This window comes from Echinops telfairi, unplaced genomic scaffold (assembly GCF_000313985.2).
Source record: "Echinops telfairi isolate 266 unplaced genomic scaffold, ASM31398v2 ScPeMD7_6;HRSCAF=24_0, whole genome shotgun sequence".
NCBI lineage: Eukaryota > Metazoa > Chordata > Mammalia > Afrosoricida > Tenrecidae > Echinops > Echinops telfairi.
Window position 1 is genome coordinate 156,949 of NW_022103902.1, and position 17,857 is coordinate 174,805.

The 17,857-nt window shown below is 39.4% G+C and overlaps 1 protein-coding gene across 1 annotated transcript in view; it reads right to left on the reverse strand.

The window, feature by feature from the left end:
- The window catches only part of TOMM70 (translocase of outer mitochondrial membrane 70), a 34,267-nt gene that overhangs the window by 8,069 nt on the left and 8,341 nt on the right, over window positions 1-17,857 (reverse strand). Inside the window, exons 2-8 of the mRNA XM_004706370.2 lie at window positions 14,031-14,204; window positions 12,900-13,026; window positions 11,247-11,356; window positions 9,347-9,495; window positions 6,130-6,337; window positions 2,371-2,505; window positions 1,375-1,482 (exon numbers count right to left, since the gene is read on the reverse strand). Coding sequence (XP_004706427.2) covers window positions 1,375-1,482; window positions 2,371-2,505; window positions 6,130-6,337; window positions 9,347-9,495; window positions 11,247-11,356; window positions 12,900-13,026; window positions 14,031-14,204 — 1,011 coding nt within the window. The remainder of the gene's footprint in view (window positions 1-1,374; window positions 1,483-2,370; window positions 2,506-6,129; window positions 6,338-9,346; window positions 9,496-11,246; window positions 11,357-12,899; window positions 13,027-14,030; window positions 14,205-17,857) is intronic.

Genomic DNA, 17,857 nt, shown 5'->3' on the forward strand with positions numbered 1-17,857 from the left:
TGATGTATGTATGGATTGTGATGAGTTGTATGAGCCCCCTAAAAAAATGATTTAAAACCCCCCACAATATATAAATTGGGGAACCTATTACAAGGATCTACATGTAACCTCCTCGCTGAGGGGATGGACAACAGAAAAGTGGGTGAAGGGAGACGTTAGGCAGTGTAAGATATGACAAAATAATAAGTTATAAATCATCAAGGGTTCATGAAGGAGGGGTTCGTAAGGAGGGAGGCGGAAAAATGAGGAGCTAATAACCAAGGGCTCAAGCAGAAAGCAAATGTTTTGAGAATAATGATGGCAACAAATTTACAAATGTGCTTGACACAATGGATGGATGTATTGATTGTGGTAAGAGTTGTATGAGCCCCCAATAAAATGATTTTTAAAAAAGAAAAAAATATATATATAACTTGATCAAGGGAAAAAGGAGCTGATACCAAGGGTTCAAGTGGAAAGAAAATGTTGATGGCAACATACGTACAAGTGTGCTTAATACAACTAAATGATGGATTGTCATAGGATTGATTAGTAAGAGCCCTCCAAAAAACTGATAAACTTAAAAAAAAAAAAGAAATAAAAAATTTTTTTAACCTAGCTATGTCTGCAAAAATCCACTTTCCAGTGCATCTGATAACATGGCTATTTACATCCCTGGTCTATGGCCAGGAGAATCACCAGAGGCTTAATCTACATGAGAACCCTGCTAACAGGTTTCAGGTTTTCGCCTGAAATTAATCTCTCATCTGCAACACTAGGTGCTCAGAATTTGCGCTCTAATCCCATTCCCTCCTTGTATCGTAGATTTTTATTTACAACCTTGAACCACACAGGTTGGTGTGTGTGTGTTTCTTCCGTGTGGACTTAGCTGACACCTCACTTAATGGTCGCTTGTGTGAGTCTTATGCTATGATAGCCACACATAAAAGTAAATTCTTTTAGGATTTACAGCTATGAGACTAACCAGAACTACCTAATTTCATTAAAAATGGACTTGCTTTTATCTTGTTAACTCTGTTTTTGAAACATTTTCTTAGAAGTGGCACAAGAAATGAGAGCTGAGTGGGCTTAACTGCAGAGTATCCTCAAAGCTTGTTTACCCATCGATTTCTGGTAGAGATGCAGATCTGTGCTGGTGAGGGCAGGGTAAAAATTAAGGACCAATATTATTTCGGATTAATTCAATTACGCACCCTGAGGAAAAAGGAGCTGCATCTCAACCAACATCCTTACTTTGCTCTTCAACCTGCACACTTTCAAATCTATATCACCCCAGTAAATAAAGGGGATGAGATAACTTCGCAATGAGATGTTTATTTCTGTTAACATGGAGAAATAATAATGATATTTAAAAAGCAGAGAAGTGGCACTTACCAATGCAAAGCATTTCTGAGCTTGTGCCAGAGCAGACTCAGGTCTTAATCTAATGCATTCATCAAAATCTGCAACAGCTTCTTCAACTTGATCAAGAAGTATTTTCAGCTAAGATAAAAAATGAAATCATTCAAGATAACAGGTGTACCAGGTAGTAAGGAATCCTGTGCTAAACATATTGGCACAGCTAAACATATTGCCCAAACCAAAAGTAAAGCACCCCAAGCCCATTGCCAGAGCTGACCCCACAAGGCAGTGTGCAACTGCTCCTCAGGCTCCCATGACTGCACATGGTGGGTTTGGCATGCTGACTCGGGCCAGCTGCCCAAAGCTTAGCTCTCAGCACGCCCACGGCTCCTTGCCATCTTTTCCATGCGTGCTCCAATTCTTCAGTGCATAATTAACTCTAGTAGAAACCCTGAAATAGACTATCCTGTACCTTTTAACCCAATTATCAAGCTATGATGTCTCTACACTGCAATTTTTATCACTACTAAGAGGAAATTTCTTTTAAAAAGCCTAAACATCCATATTTCCCAATTTCTAAGCTAATTAGAGATACTTATCTTAAGGCAACACCACTAAGGATTCAAAATATCAGAATTTTAGTAGATCAAGTCAATACATCTTAACACGATAATGGACTTTTTCTAGAAATTTGTATGCCCCTTCACGTACTAGGAAAATTTTTCCTTTAAAGAAGAATAACTTCAGCTTTTCTGTTAGGTGGCCATATCTTCCACTATAGGCATTTCAAAGCCAACAATTAAGTGAGTTATAAAATCAGGTTCCCAGGATATGGCTAAAATTAGATTTTTTTTTCCTCTCAGAGGGAGGTAGATACTATTTGGATAGTTTTGTTTAATACAAGTAGCCCATACAAATCATCCTATTAGTTCTAACAGTATAAAATGCTCAATGGTAGGAATAAACATCTAAGAAACCAACAGTTAAGCCTTCCTTCGTCAAGCCTGTAGGGATGAAAAGCAGACTGACCTGCCCTCGGTGATGGTAAACGTCGGCATTCTGAGGGTCGATGTCGGCGGCCAGGTTGAAATCCTGAGTAGAGAGCAGGGGCTCCTGCTGCTGCATGTACATGCTGCCTCTCTTGATGAGCGCGTTTGCCCGGAGCTGCCGAACCAGAACGGGGAGAGACCGTCACCGACTAAGTCTTTCCTTTTCTTAAACAGACGCTCTATTCTCAGGTGTATGATTTATGAATTCTGTGCCAAGCCAACCAACACAACTCACACTCAAGGTGGATTCGGACTCAGTGGCCTACAGAGGGCACGGGAGGACTATCCCTCTGATGTTCTGAGGAGTCCTGGTGGTTTCCAACTGGTGCCCTTGCTGTCAGCAGCCTAACACATAACCACTAGGCTACCAGAGCCTCTTAGACATATGAAAGTTTTATTTCTTTCTATTCATTTAAAAAAATAATCTAATTTAAAATTTAAAAAAAATCTAATCCCAGAATACCTTCTTTACGCCAAGAAGGAATCCCAGACGTCAGCAGTCCCCTTTGCAAGCCCTTCCTCCCTGCCAGCCCCTGGAAACAGCCCTACTTTCTGCCTCTTGGTGCCCTTGCCGCTGACACACATGGAGTCACACAGCAGTGAACTTTGGGTCTGGTTTCCAAGTAAGTAGGACATGAGGTTCAGCCATGAGGTAAACATGTATTGGGATATGACAAAATGACAATTTATAAACTATCAAGGGCTCATGAGGGAGGGGGGAGTGGGGAGGGAGGGGAAAAATGAGGACCTAATGCCGGGGGCTTAAGTGGAGAGCAAATGTTTTGAGAATGATGAGGGCAATGAATGTACAAATGTGCTTTACACAATTGATGTATGTATGGATTATGATAAGAGTTGTTAGGGTAAAGGGAGAATGGGTAGGAAAGAGGGAACCGATTACATGGAACTGTGTGTGACCTCCTCCCTGGGGGACAGACAACCGAAAAGTGGATGAAGGGAGACGTTGGACAGGGCAAGATATGACAAAATACCAATTTATAAACTATCAAGGGCTCATGGGGGAGGGGGGAGCGGGGAGGGAGGGGAAAAATGAGGACCTAATGTCGGGGGTTTAAATGGAGAGAAAATGTTTTGAGAAATGATGTACAAATACGCTTTACACAATTGATGTGTGTATGGATTGGGATAACAGTTGTATGAGCCCCTAATAAAAGGTTTAATAAATAAATAAATAAATAAATAAATTTTTAGAAAAAAGAAACTGGAGAAAAAAAAAGAGTTGTATGAGCCCCTAATAAAATGATAAAGAAAGAAAGAAAAAAACATGTATTGGAACTCCATTTCTTTTAACCAAATAATGCTTCACTATATAGATTTTATTTTGCCATTTATCAAATGATGTTGACATCTGGGGTACTTTTACTGTTTGTTATGAACACATTTTTTTTTAATTTAGCAGGTTGTCATATTCACAAAATCATTGAATAATTCAGTGGTCTTAGAGTTGTACAACCATCACCATGTTCAATTTTAGGGTGTTTTCTTCCTTGTACTCATTGTGATTAGCTCCCCATCTCTCCAATCTCCTCTACTATACTGTCAATGAACAATTAATCTCATACACATCTTTGTGTTGCTATATCTGAGTGGGCTTCAAGGAGTTTATGGGGGAGAAAATCATGATCATTTAATCATTTTCCACATTTTTGAAACCCACTTGTAGATACTGAATTCTCTTAGGTGTAAGAGGGGGCTTCAAAAGAAGTCTGTGGAAAAATGGAGCTGAACCATGAGTTTTTCCACAATCCTTGTGAAGTTCCCTAGCACACACACCTAGATGAAATTCTTGAGTTGTGCTAACTCAATGTATTAAATCAATCTGGTTTTCAAGGGGCTTCACCATTTTACATCCTCAGCAGCAATGGATGACAATCTCACCGCACCCTCACCGACCCTTGATATATTGAAGATCTTTGCACGTTCCTGCTGCCAATGTGCTCGTTTTATTTGCAGAAAAACCTATCAGCATCTTTGCTTATGTTTTAATCGGGTTGTCTTTTTATTGTTGAGTTGTCATAGGCTTTTTATATATTCTTGCTGATACAGTTTGGGGCTATGTCTCTGCCCTCCTGTAGGTGGTTTTTCTCTCCTTTTGGTATCCTTTGAAGCAATATTTTAAATTTTGCCATTAAATTTGCCCTTAAAAATACATGCCTTTTAATTTCATGTTGAGGAGCCACTGTCTAAGCCAAGGCATGAAAGTCTCCTGCAATGCTTTGTCAGTCTTACCACTTTACGTCATGACTAGGTCCTCCAGTACATCGTCAGTTAGTTTTGTACATGGCGAGAGTCACCTCACTACCTGCCATTGAAAAAAACCCAAAAAACAAAAAACCACCGCTTTCTTAAAGCATGTTACTTGTGTAAGAGTATTTATAAAAATGGGTAAAGTTGGCCTGATAATCACTACAGTATATTTCAATACTATTCCTCTCATTAATTTAGAACTAATTTTATGAAATGACTTGTTAAAGTATAATCATTTGTAATGATTTCATTATTGGCTATGGCACATTAATCTATTTTTTTACACAACTGAATCTCATAAGTAAAATTATACTTATTAATTTATACATTAAAGTGGTTTTTGAAAGATGGAATAAAAAACTCATGAGGATGCAGTAAGAAATATGCTGTCTCTAAAAGCCTGTCCAAAAGCACTATTATGTTCTCCTACAAAAACATAGAAAGAGCACAATATTTATAACCATTAGGAAGATCAGCAGTAAAAATCAAGTATTACTAAGTAATCTTATTTTGAAATAAACCGAACTAACTAAATCTACTTTTGTTTACAAGTCTGGAAAAGTTAACAATTATGTGTGCCTTGAAGACAACTGTTATATCCAAAATATATAATTTGTTTTGAGATGAAAGGACAAGGAAATGGGTCACAGAAATGTTAATAAGTTACTAATACAAGGGGGGCTTTTAAAATGAGAGCTTTCCAAACTTTTAAAGCCCCCTTTAATAATAGGTGGTGGTTAAGCTCACATTCAACAGACCTAAGTCTCCAGAACAGAAGTGATTGCATCTACATTGAGAAAACCTGCAAAATGCAAACCTGTTCAAACCACAACTGTAAAGTCATTTGGTTTACCTATACCAATGTATTTCTAGCCTATTTTTAGACTTGGGCTTTTTCCCCCTTGGGGTAATATAAAACCAGAGTACAGTCAATTCTTATTAAAATCTTTGCTACCACTTATTTCAGGTTACTTTGAGCACTACCCAAATACCGCATTACCATTATCCTCGGAGTCCAGCGTTCCAAACTAACCACAACATGTAGAGCGGTGGTTCTCAACCTTCTTAATGGTGTGACTTTAATACAGCAGTTCCTCATGTTGTGGTGAACCCCCCCAACCATAAAATTATTTTCGTTGCTACTTCAAACTAATTTTGCTACTGCTATGAATCGGGCAACCCTGGTGAAAGGGTCGCTTCGATCCTCAAAGGGGCTGTGACCCACAGGTTGAGAACCGCTGATGTAGAGGCTAGGAAGGATGGTGATGTTACCAGATGCTAGGGGTAGAGGGCGTCCTTCCTTACCTAGAGATAAAGATCATTGCTATTTATGTTTCACTCTCCCTGTACAGCTTTTTGGTAATTGACAATGGCAATTCTGGTAAATGTTGGAAAACACAACAAAAACATTTCAATATACTAATTTTTACTAACTCGATTATATATATTCAAGTTACACATTTAAATGTACCTTTACATTCGCTTCCTTCAAACTGATGACTTCATCTAAATCTGGCTTGGCGGCATTGGCGTTGCCAATCAGCAGGTAGAAGGTGGCTCGGAGTAGCAATGCTTCTGCCATGTATTTTCCTTGAGTATCTATTTCTTTTGAGCATTCACTTATGATTTTATCATAATTTTCTTCTTCCATATACTGTTTGGCCTTTAAATATCCAGAGCTAAAAGTGAAAACAAGCATACAAAACTGTTCACTCAGAAGATCCAATTCTAAAACTGGTACACAGTGTCCACTAGAGGCAAGCAATTGCCCACTTTCCTTAAAAACTGGTCAGCCAGTGTAGAAGTGGAGTCTGGGGGACAGATATGGATTTTTGATGCAGACAGAAATGGTCTTGATGCCTTAATGGGGGAAACTATAGTCAATAACGACAATTTCACCTAAAAGACCTACGATTAACAGGTGAACAGATCAAAGAAACACATTTAAAGGAAGACTCGTTTATCAAGCAGGCAGTGTTTCATTCTATTGGTCACTTTTACTGGGATATTTATTTATAGAAGGTATAGATATATAAATATGTAAAAATATTTACACTGGAGGAATTTAAACCGGATGGCCTTTAAGGGGTCTTCCAAATGTACATCACCATAATTTAAAGTTCACTTCCTCACTTTAGTTGTTGAACTGAGTAGAAAATAAGCCTGGCATGTAACTCTGCATCAGCCTTTCCTGTAATTACATTCCAATATTCCCCAGATTCCCCAAGTTAGGAAAATAAAATCAATTATCAGATTGGAACAATAGTTTCTAAGTACTGAGAGCATTAAGTAATTCAGTGCCATTGAGATGATTCCAACTCATAGTGACACATAATACAGTACAGTGAACCCTCGCCACTTAGCGCTTCGACTTCCACGGCTTCACTCTATCGCGGTTTTTGCGTAACAGCGCATGCTGTCATTACTGCCACTGATTGGCTCATACTGTACACGCTTGATGCCATAAATAATATAATAAATAAATGATAATTGTGACGTCCAAAATGTTTTACTGTATTTTCCCTTTTTCGTTTAATAAATTGGGTAATACGAGTGTAATGGTGACTAAAGGGTGTTTTTTCATGTCCTCTATGCTCTAACTGCGAAAATATTTGATTTAAAAATAAGGAATCCTATTTCGCGGAATTTCATTTATCACGGTAGGGTCTAGAACCGATTAACCACGATAAACGAGGGTTCACTGTAGTTGCCCTGTAGTTTCCCAAGGTGGTAAGTTTCACAGGTACCCAAAGCCCCAAGGCATCTCCTTTTTAAAAAATTAATTAATTAATTTATGTATTACGTTTTATTGGGGGCTCATACAACTGTTATCCCAATCCATACACACATCAATTGTGTAAAGCGCATTTGTACATCGTTTCTCAAAACATTTTCTCTCCACTTAAACCCCCGACATTAGGTCATTTTTCCCCTCCATCCCCGCTCCCCCCTCCCACATGAGCCCTTGAAAGTTTATAAATGGGTATTTTGTCATATCTTGCCCTGTCCGACGTCTCCCTTCACCCACTTTTCGATTGTCTGTCCCCCAGGGAGGAGGTCACACACAGTTCCATGTAATCGGTTCCCTCTTTCCTACCCATTCTCCCTTTACCCTCCCTGTTTTGCCACTCACACCACTGGTCCTATTGGGCTCATCCGTCCTGGATTCCCTGTATTTTCAGTTCCTATCTGTACCAGTGGACCTCCTCTGGTCTAGCCAGACTTGCAAGATCGAATTTGAGTCATGGTAGTGGGAGCGGGGAGGAAACATTTAGGAGCTAGAGGAAAGTTGTATTTCTCATCATTGTTACATCACGCGGTGACTGGCTCATCTCCTCCCCTAGACCCCTCTGCAAGGGGATCTCCAGTGGCCAAGGCATCTCCTTTGGAGAAACGGGGAAACCACTGTTAACCTATAATTAGCTGCCAGATCTATACTGTAAACCCTTATGCCACCAGGACTCCTTGAGTATTTAGTACTGACTGGGCCCTTTCTTACAGGATCCTGTAAGGTGTTATTACTGCTCCTATTTTCAAGCTGATGAATCTGAAGCACGAAGTCCAATTCTGATGGGAATAGCCATGAAAGCTTCCATCCTTGTGCCTTCCAAGTATTTATGCATGTTTTGCCACCTCTGGGTTAGTTCCCTTAGAGCCAATTTTGGCTCATGATCACTCCCCCTTTCAGAATGGTATTGACTTCATTGTAATTTTCCTGGGACAGAGACTATGTTGGTTGGTTTTCTGGGGTTTTTTTTGAGACTATGTTCTCAACCCAAGAGAGTAACTTAGTACCACCAGCGTACTTCCTAATACAGTGTTCCAAAAGATTATGTATCCATTGACGACATTTGTAGCATTTTAGCACAATGCACAGTCCAACAATTACGCATATAGGAATCGAGGCAATCCATTTGTCCCAATCCCCCATATGGTTATGAATGCAAAACCCGGTCCTCGTGTGCTACAGGAATACTGTCTTCTTTTAAAGAGAGCTAGTTTACCAACCACCATAAGTATTGCTAAATAAAAATAGACAAGGAGGCCGGATGGTTTATATACTACATTCTAACACTTGAGCTCCAGTTGTAAACGTAGGACCTGTACTTGTGGTTTTATTTCTCTATAGGAGCAAACAAGAAGCCCAAAGAGTATCATTTTCCTAGCTAAACAGAAAAAAGCTCAAAGAAATTTGTTCTTTTGTGCATGCCTAAAAATCTCGCAATTTATATATCAAAATACCCAAAGCATTTCGCTGTTGAGCTACATACATTTAAATGTAATGTCACTTATGCAATTGGAAGTCTTCTTTAAAATATCATGTAAGGCTAAACATATCATGTAAAGCTGTAAGGAAAGATTTGGCAGTAAAACCTTGAGTCACTGGAGATTTAATTGTAACAGACATAAGCTGCAAATATTTTTATTAACAAGAGGAAAGATTTAAAAGTTCATGGAAAAATGAGTTTTTTTGTTGTTGTTTTTTTGAGTTATTTTTAATTCTATTTTTTCTACAATCTTTTTGAAGCCTCCTTGTAAAGAGAGAATTGCTGTTGGGTGCATTCAAGTCCAACCCATTCACAGGAACTCGAGGTCAGCAGGTCTTTTTCCTGCCGAATTACTGGCTGGGTTTGAACCGACCACCTTTTGGTTAGTACATGGGGCCTTACCATGTGTGATACACTTACTTCTCTTTCACTTCTAAAGCCTCCCCTTCTTTGTCTTTATCTTCATCCGACTTCTCCCCTTTAAGCATCGGTTGAGAAATGATATCGTCCGTGAAAGAACTGAAGTACGATTTGATGAACTGTGGAGATGGCATCAGAGGTTCGCGGTTCTGAAACGTAATCACGTTTAGGAAAATCAAAGTGATTAACCACTAATAAGTGATACATTTGTAAAACACTCAGAATAACTAAAAACTGAAATCTCATTCAAGGAACTGAAGAATATTATGCTCTAAGCCAGGGGTCCTCAAACTTTTTAAACAGGGGGCCAGTTCACTGTCCCTCAGACCTGTTGGAGGTCCGGACTATAATTAAAAAAATATATATATGCACACTGCATATATCTTATTTTGAAATAAAAAAACAAGCAAGGCAAAAACACCTGGCAGGCTGGATAAATGTCCTCGGTGGGCCACCTGTGGCCCGCGGGCCGTAGTTTGAGGACACCTGCTCTAAGCCATAGGACAAGAGACAGCTGAACAGAGAAACCGTCAGACCAATCAGGTTTTCGAGTGAGACCTCTTTCTCCTTGCCAGGTGGGTTACACTTTGGGCTGCTAACCGTCGACTTCTCTGTGAACAAATGAGGTTTCTGCCCCCCTAAGGTTTCAGCACCTTGGAAGCGGATGTTCTGTCCTACAAGGCAACGAGTTTGAGTTCTTCTTGCCCAAACCACAAGATACCAATAATTCTTATCATCGTAGCACAAAGTGACAGAAAGCAAGAGTCAGTTCTGTGTCAGTACAGAACTGTGTGCCCCAGAGCAGATTTTTTAGAAGTAGACATCTTTTTTCAGGTATGTCTGTGTGGGCTCAAATCTCGTCTTTCAGTTAGCAGCCAGCATGTTAACCATTTACAACACCCAAAGCATATAAATCCTCAAAATACTAGGGGCTCCTTGAAGATCCCTTTTACAATATTCACACTAGATTTCACAAGGTGTGTGAGCTGTTCATGGGGGAAACAGTTCCATAAAAGAAATGATTACTACTACTGCAACTCTGTTAGTGCTTCATTAAAAGCCAGCTGCCTTTGTACAGAAGGCCTGCAAGTTCAGAAACCTATTTAACTCAGCTTATATTTACAGGTATAAAATCAAGACACTCCACCCACTAGAATGAAATTAACAGAAAAGCAAGCTATTGATCAAGGAAAAAATGACTGCTTCAACATTGCTGAAATTGAGCAGAAATCCCTTGTAATATCTGCTGTTAGTGGGCCTACGTGAGCTAGCTGCTTCAATGCCACACCACCAGGGCCCCTTCCACAGATGCTCAGTGATGCCTACAGTGTTCCCATGATACTCTGCTGACCTCTCCTTGAACATTTCATCATTGTATACCTTTTATAGATGCTAATGGTTTCACTAAATTCAAATTCTATAAGGGCAAGGCCCCTATCTTTGTATCCATTCCCCTAAAATGCATACCATTCACCAAATGAATTAAAATGATATTTTAAAACCCCAAGACATTAATTGTATAGAACGGAGGTCAATACATTTCTTTCCAGGGGATCAGATTGTAAAGATTTTAGGTTTTGAAGGCCACATGGTCTGGTGGAGACTACTCTGTGGCTGTTACAACAAAATCATTCATAACAACAGGCCAACAGATGGATTTGATTTCTGGACAATAGTTTGATTCCCTGGATTATCAATGGATTCTTTCCATGTTCTCCAGAGAAAGCACTGCCTATCCTACTTGAGTGAAAGGTAAGCCACAAAAGCAGAGAGTGAGAAAAAAGACAGTAACAATCTGGCTCTAATAATATAGTTCTAATTCCAGTTTTTACTATCACCAAGATGGCCAAATTTATACAACCTAATTTAGAAATAACCCATTAACCAACTTGGACTTTACCTTGTATTTCTCTTTGGCTTTCTCTTTACCAAGAAGTTTCAGAACTTTGTCAGCCAGCAGCATGCTTTGTTGGTTTTGGAACCCTTCTAATATACAGACTGCAGTCACATCTAGAAGTGGTGGGAAAACACCAGTTTGAAATTACTGTATGGATGACTAGCAGCACTCAATAGGCAGAGCGAGTGCGACTGAAAGCCAGCCCTGTAGGACTATCCACTACCTTGATTCTCAGTACTGCTCCTGCAGGCTGAGTCAACAGTGTGCCCCTTTCATCTCAATACTTGGCTCAAAACTTAGGATTCCTTTTCCCAAATAACTCCTTTTACCTACTACTGAAATGGTGACACCACATTTAAGTGCGGTTTTTCAAAAATAAAACTAAACTTAAGGCTATTTATCTTTACAGGAACTGAAAACCTCCATCTTTTTCCCATGGAGTGGCTGGTAGATTTGAATTGCTGATCTTGAGACCCAACACAACCCAGTTTCCCAAACTCTTTAAATCATACTGTTTTGGCAAATCAAATCTTTTCAAAATGAACCTTTCCTTAATGACAAAAGTAAATTTTAACACCAGTAATTCTGGTGATCTTATGTAAATTGATGCTGTTAATTAACGGAAATCACCTTTTTTGTCATTTTGCATCTATTTTCTTTTTAAATCCTTTTACTGGGGGCACGTACAACTCTTATGACAATCCATCCATTGTGTCAAGCACATTTGTACATCTGTTGCCATCATCATTTTCAAGACAGTTTCTTTCTACTTGGGCCCTTGGTATCAGCTCCGTTTCCCCTCCCTCATGAACCCTTAATAAAATTTTAAATGATCATTTTTTCATGTCTTCCACTTACCAGTGTCTCCATTTACCCACTTTTCTATTGTCCATCCCCCTGGAGGGGGTTATAGATAGATCATTGTGATTAGTTCCCCCTATTTCCCTCCACCTTCCCCTTAACATCCTGTTATGGCTACTCTCAATAGTGTTCCCGAGAGGTCTATCTACTCTGAATTCCCTGTGTTTCCGGCTCTTATCTGTACCCGTTCATACTGAAATTACTTTTAAATGATAGAAATCACATTCTGGTTTAGTCCCATATTACTCAGAATAATGTTATTTGCATATACACGAATTGCAGTTTTTACAGCAGTCATGAGCACTCAGACTGCAGAATATCCACTAATAATAAATTCATTTTTTCTAATTGGGTATAAAATAATATTTGCAAGTGCCAGGAGCAAAAAAATAAATGTTTTTTCCTTAATGATTCATCTTAAAACTTCATATGTATACAGCATTATTAACTGAAAATAATGTAGAATCTAAGAAGCAAAATCACTTTATAAAACACCTTTTGGATTTCCTTACTCATGGGATCATACTAATACTCATTAAATGCCCAAGTTTAAAAGATGTGGTACATATCTCCAATTACATTTTCCCCACAAATCTTTTGAAGTCCTATTGTATAAAGTCCAAATATTTAAAACTAATTCTAGTTGTTGAGAAAGTAACCTCAATTTCAGTAGGGAAACAAAGTTTCAGTTGAAGAGAGCCCAACATTTAAATGCCATTGATTATTCACAAAACAAATAAATCTTCATTTAAATGTGACAACAGTTTTGACATGTACACACAGATGTACCCTCACCTTCTAAACATTCCTTCTTATTGTCTAGTTTCTCATGGGCTTTTGCACGTCTGAAGAGAGCTTTCACATATTTGGGATTAAGTCCAACAGCTTTTGTACAATCTTCTGCCACCTCTTTCCATTTTTGCTGTAATTGAAGTATTAAAAAAGGAAGTCATAACTTACAGAAGCACTGTTAACAGAGAGCATGTTTCCAAACCTGACAAGCAAGCTGATAATTAAGAGCCATAACAGGAAAAAAAATTTTTTTTAGCGTGTAGTCAATATCTAACCAAAGTTCACCCAAACGGTTATAACAGCAACCTAATTTTGAAAAATAGTCAACAGATGTATACCAGGCCATCTTTTTTACCGCCAAATCGTGTACAAACTCATCTCGATCTGTATGCTTCCATCACCTCTGTCTAGCCTCCTGCCAGGACTCAGGAAGCAGCCTTCATCAAAAATGACCCCACCCCTGTAACTTGAGTCCACTTGACCAGCTTTGTTTTCAATGTTCCCTTCTCAGCATCAATGTACTTCTCTATTCAATTTTCCCCATCTTTAAAAAAGCCTACTAAAAAAAAAAAACAAAAACAGAACTACAGTTACTGCCCCATTTCTAAGTTCCTATTTATTGCCAAACGTCAAACTTCTTAATCACCTTTGCCAAATTTATCTAAAGGTTTCATCTCTCCCTAGGCCACCATATCACTATCATTTATAAACATCTAAAATTAAATGGCTCCAAAAATCACTCTTAGTCTAGACCAGTGTTCTCAACCTTCCTAATGCCGTGACCCTTTAATACAGTTCCTCATGTTATGGTGACCGCCCCCCCCCAAGCATAACATTATTTTTGTTGCTACTTCATCACTATAATTTTGCTACTGTTATGAACTAGGCGATCCCTGTGAAAGGGTTGTGACCGACAGGTTGAGAACCGCTTGTCTAAAACCTCAAATGTTTGAGCATGTAGTCAACAGAAAAAAATTGGGGGGCAAGGGGATTTTTCTAATTCTATAAAGTAGGAAAAATTTAACTTTGCATTGTATTTGTTGTGAGCAAAATTAAAATTTGTTCTTGTAACTGAAACTTCAAGCAAATAAACAGAAATGAAAGGAACAGAATAAGCCAAGCCAAGATGCATACCAGCTGTTCAAAGGCAGCAGCTCTGTTCTGATAAAATGTGGCAAGGTCAACGCTGTTCTCTGTAGGGCACAAACTGATAGCCTCAGTATAGCACTGGATAGCTTGTTCGTATTTTCCCACTTTAAAGTATTTATTGCCTCTGTTCTTGGCGGCTTGGGCTCTATCAAGAGAATTCTGAAAAGAGATGGTACAAAGATTAAATACTTACCACTACTCAGAAGATTCTAATAATCAGTGATTAAATTGCAAGAAAAATATGAAGTTTCTGTAGACTGGCTGCTTGTCACACAGGTATCTTCAGGGATAGCTTTCCTGTCCTTGGACTGCGGAGTCAAAAGGCTGTTATACTTTTTAATACTCAGACCAAATAAAAAAGCTGCAATGCTTTAAGGTTCCACTTTCCTCCCATTCCTGCCAGCATTGTTTAAACAGTAGAAAAACTCACTGTCTCCAAGGTGATTGCAACTCACAGCTTCCTCCCCACCCACTAACCATGATCCCAACTCTACTTTACAAATCTGGTTGGACCAGAGGATGTACACTGGTAAAGATGGAAACTGGAAACACAGGGAATCCAGGACAGATGATCCCTTCAGGACCAGTGGTGAGAGTGGTGATACCACGAGGGTAGAGGGCGAGTGGGGTAGCGAGGGGAAACTGATTATAGGGATCTACATATAACCTTCTCCCTGGGGGATGGACAACAGAAAAGTGGGTGAAGGGAGACATCAGACAGTAAGATACGACAAAATAATTATAAATTATCAAGGGTTCAAAGAGGGAGGGGGAGAGGGGAGGGGAGAAATGAGGAGTTGATACCAAGGGCTTAAGTGGAGAGCAAATGTTGAGAATGATGAGGGCAATGAATGTACAAATGTGCTTTATACAATTGATGTATGTATGGATTGTGATGAGCTGTATGAGCCCCCAATAAAATGATTTAGAGCACAAAATCCTCTTATGATTTACATAAAAGCATCTAGAATTATGCTAAGTAAGGCTAGTGAGGGGGAAAAATATCCCTAGTAATTAAAATACCCAGGGAGAAAACACCGTAGAAAACTAGTAAAAACTAGTAAAAGATAGAATGGCAACTTCCCACCACCAATCAACCAATTCCTTGAGGCCACGGGCTCCTCTCAATTAGACATAAGTTTTTACTTCTTATCTCTAAAATTGTGATAAGCCTTTTACTTGATGGCTTCTTAAAATTAGAATCAACAGCATTCTTTTCAGAGGCACCTAAAGTAGTTGCTTCTCATAAAGGCAGCGTTCTCAACCGGTGGGTCGCAACCCCTTTGGGGGTTGAACGACCCTTTCACAGGGGTTGCCCGAACAGTAGCACAATTAGTTATGAAGTAGCAACAAAAATAATTTTATGGTTTGGGGGTCACCACAACATGAGGAACTGTATTAAAGTGTTGCGGCATTAGGAAGGTTGAGAACCACTGAATCAAGGTGTGAAATATGGTATTGCTGTTCAACATTGGAATCTAACTCAAATTCTATATTCAGATAAATTACTGAAATGAACAATTTCATTGCCAAGAAATCAAGACATGGAGTTAAACTGTATTGCAGTAAAGCATGAATAAACTCTAAGACTTGGCAGAAAAAACACTTAGCATATATTAGTCAATTAAGTTTTATGTCAAGTTCTTACTGACCAATCCTCATAACATGTTACATCAGATAGTTAAATCTATAGAGCCAGTGACTGGATGAATGGCTTCTCAGGAATGTGGCAGAGAAGGATGGGGGGAAATAGGGGGCTAGTAACAATAAGCACAAGAAAGAAAATGTTCTAAAAAACTGATTGTGGTAATGACTGTACAACGGTATGACTGAACTATTGGATTCTATATGTGGATTATGTACTGATAAAATGTTTTTCTTTTTTTGAAAAGGAAACATGTGACACCTATCTCAATCTCAAGAACTGGAGGCAGAAAATAGAAGTGATTTTAATCTCCACATTTATTTCCCCCTTCAAGAAAAAACATCCTCCACTGGGCTGCAAGGAGTGCCATCCACTGACAGCCCCAGCCCTTGTCACCTCCCAGCCTCAGGGCTCCGATATGGGGTCAGCTTTGCTTTGGAGCTCTTCTTGTTGGGGAGTTCAGGTCTCCAAGTTGAAGGGGTCTCTGATCCTGCTTGCATTCCTTTTGTGGTTCCTATTTCTTACCCCCGCTAAATAATCTCCTGTACTTTTCCTATCTCGCTGTGTCTGGTGTTGCGGAGGACCCAACTGACACACTGGTGATCTCCATGAAGGACAGCTGCAAATCCTCCAACATATGGAGCTATTTCTTCCCCTCTTGGGTAGGAAAGGTATTATTCAAGTTTCAGCCACTAAAACACAAGTAAACATCTTTCTCATATGCTCTGCCTTCAGCCAGCATCGACCTGCCATCAGCAATGACACCCCACTCCACATCCTCTTCTGAATCCCGCCAGGACCTCTAGAAGCTCCCTGCCAATGCACAGCAAATACTAACAGCAACCAAAAGTGACAACCAGACCAGTAATAGACAAACAGCATTTTAGAGCATTGGATGGGCAAAGGATTACTTATCCTTTGGTAGAGGTCACCACCTCTTATGTATGTCAAATTGAAGGGGAAAACAAGGAAACCTCAATTAACTGTCAGTAAGTATCAAGAAATGAAAGCTATTTAAATATAAAGTTTGAAATATTTACTGAGGCATTAAGAACATTGTGAATGGGGGAAAAAAGAATACTGTAGAAAATAACGCTGCACTACATCAGATAGATGCCTGTGAGAACTGTGTGTGCCTATAAACAAAATGGAGATTTATTTAGTATATTTACTAATGATTCACAAACTAAATAAAAGGGACATTCTCCAGGCCTGGTAAATAGCCTTATCTAATTAGTAAAAACAGGCAATGTCAGTGTTATCATACAGAATACAAGGAGTTGCAAGGCCATGCAGTGAATTCCAACTCAGTGACCCTGCAGGACAGGGTACAACTGCTCACTGTGGTTCCCAGAGGCTGGGAGACTCAACAGGCTGGCCTTGTGTCAGCAGCCCAACTCAGAATCCATTATGCCACCCGGGGTGCCAACACAGACTGGGGTGACCCTCAGCTTGTATTGACAGCCAGATCAAACAAGAAAAATGTGTGGAGACAGACACAAACTAGGTTTCTCCTGCGAAAGACCCTGTCTACTATGCGCATTAAACCGAATAAACCCAGCGCTGCTATTAGGTTGATGAATCTAAATCTAATGTGGATCAAGGCTACAAGGGTTTCCGAAACTGTCAATCTTTACAGGAGCAGCCAGCCTCCTCTTTCCCATTGTCATCCACGACACCTTCAGGGTTAGTCAACCAACTGGATTACTCAATTAGTGGCTACTCTTCTAAAATGAATTTTATTCACAAACTCATTCATTAAAAAGTCTACTTAATTTCCATTCCTGATTATACCATAGGAACTTGGTGCTCTACAGGACCGTGTCTTAAAAAGGTCCAATTACATAGACAATTCACCAAATAGCTTTCCTACTGCCACTAGAATAATTCAATTAAATGGAGAAGTTGGGAAATATACTCCATGATAATTTAAGACATACAGACCTACCAGGAAAATACTGAAATACTAGATAATAAGTAGCATTTGGAGGGGCTGGCCCTAATCCCAACTACTCTGTGGACACCTGCCCCAGAAGAATTTATTTCAAAGGACAGCACTGAATCTGCAGCTCCAGGAGAGGGACATCTCTGATTGGAGCACACAGGAGCAGATGAAGGGGGAGGAGGAGAGAGTGGAGCACATCCTGGCCCACCAGGCCTTGAGGAC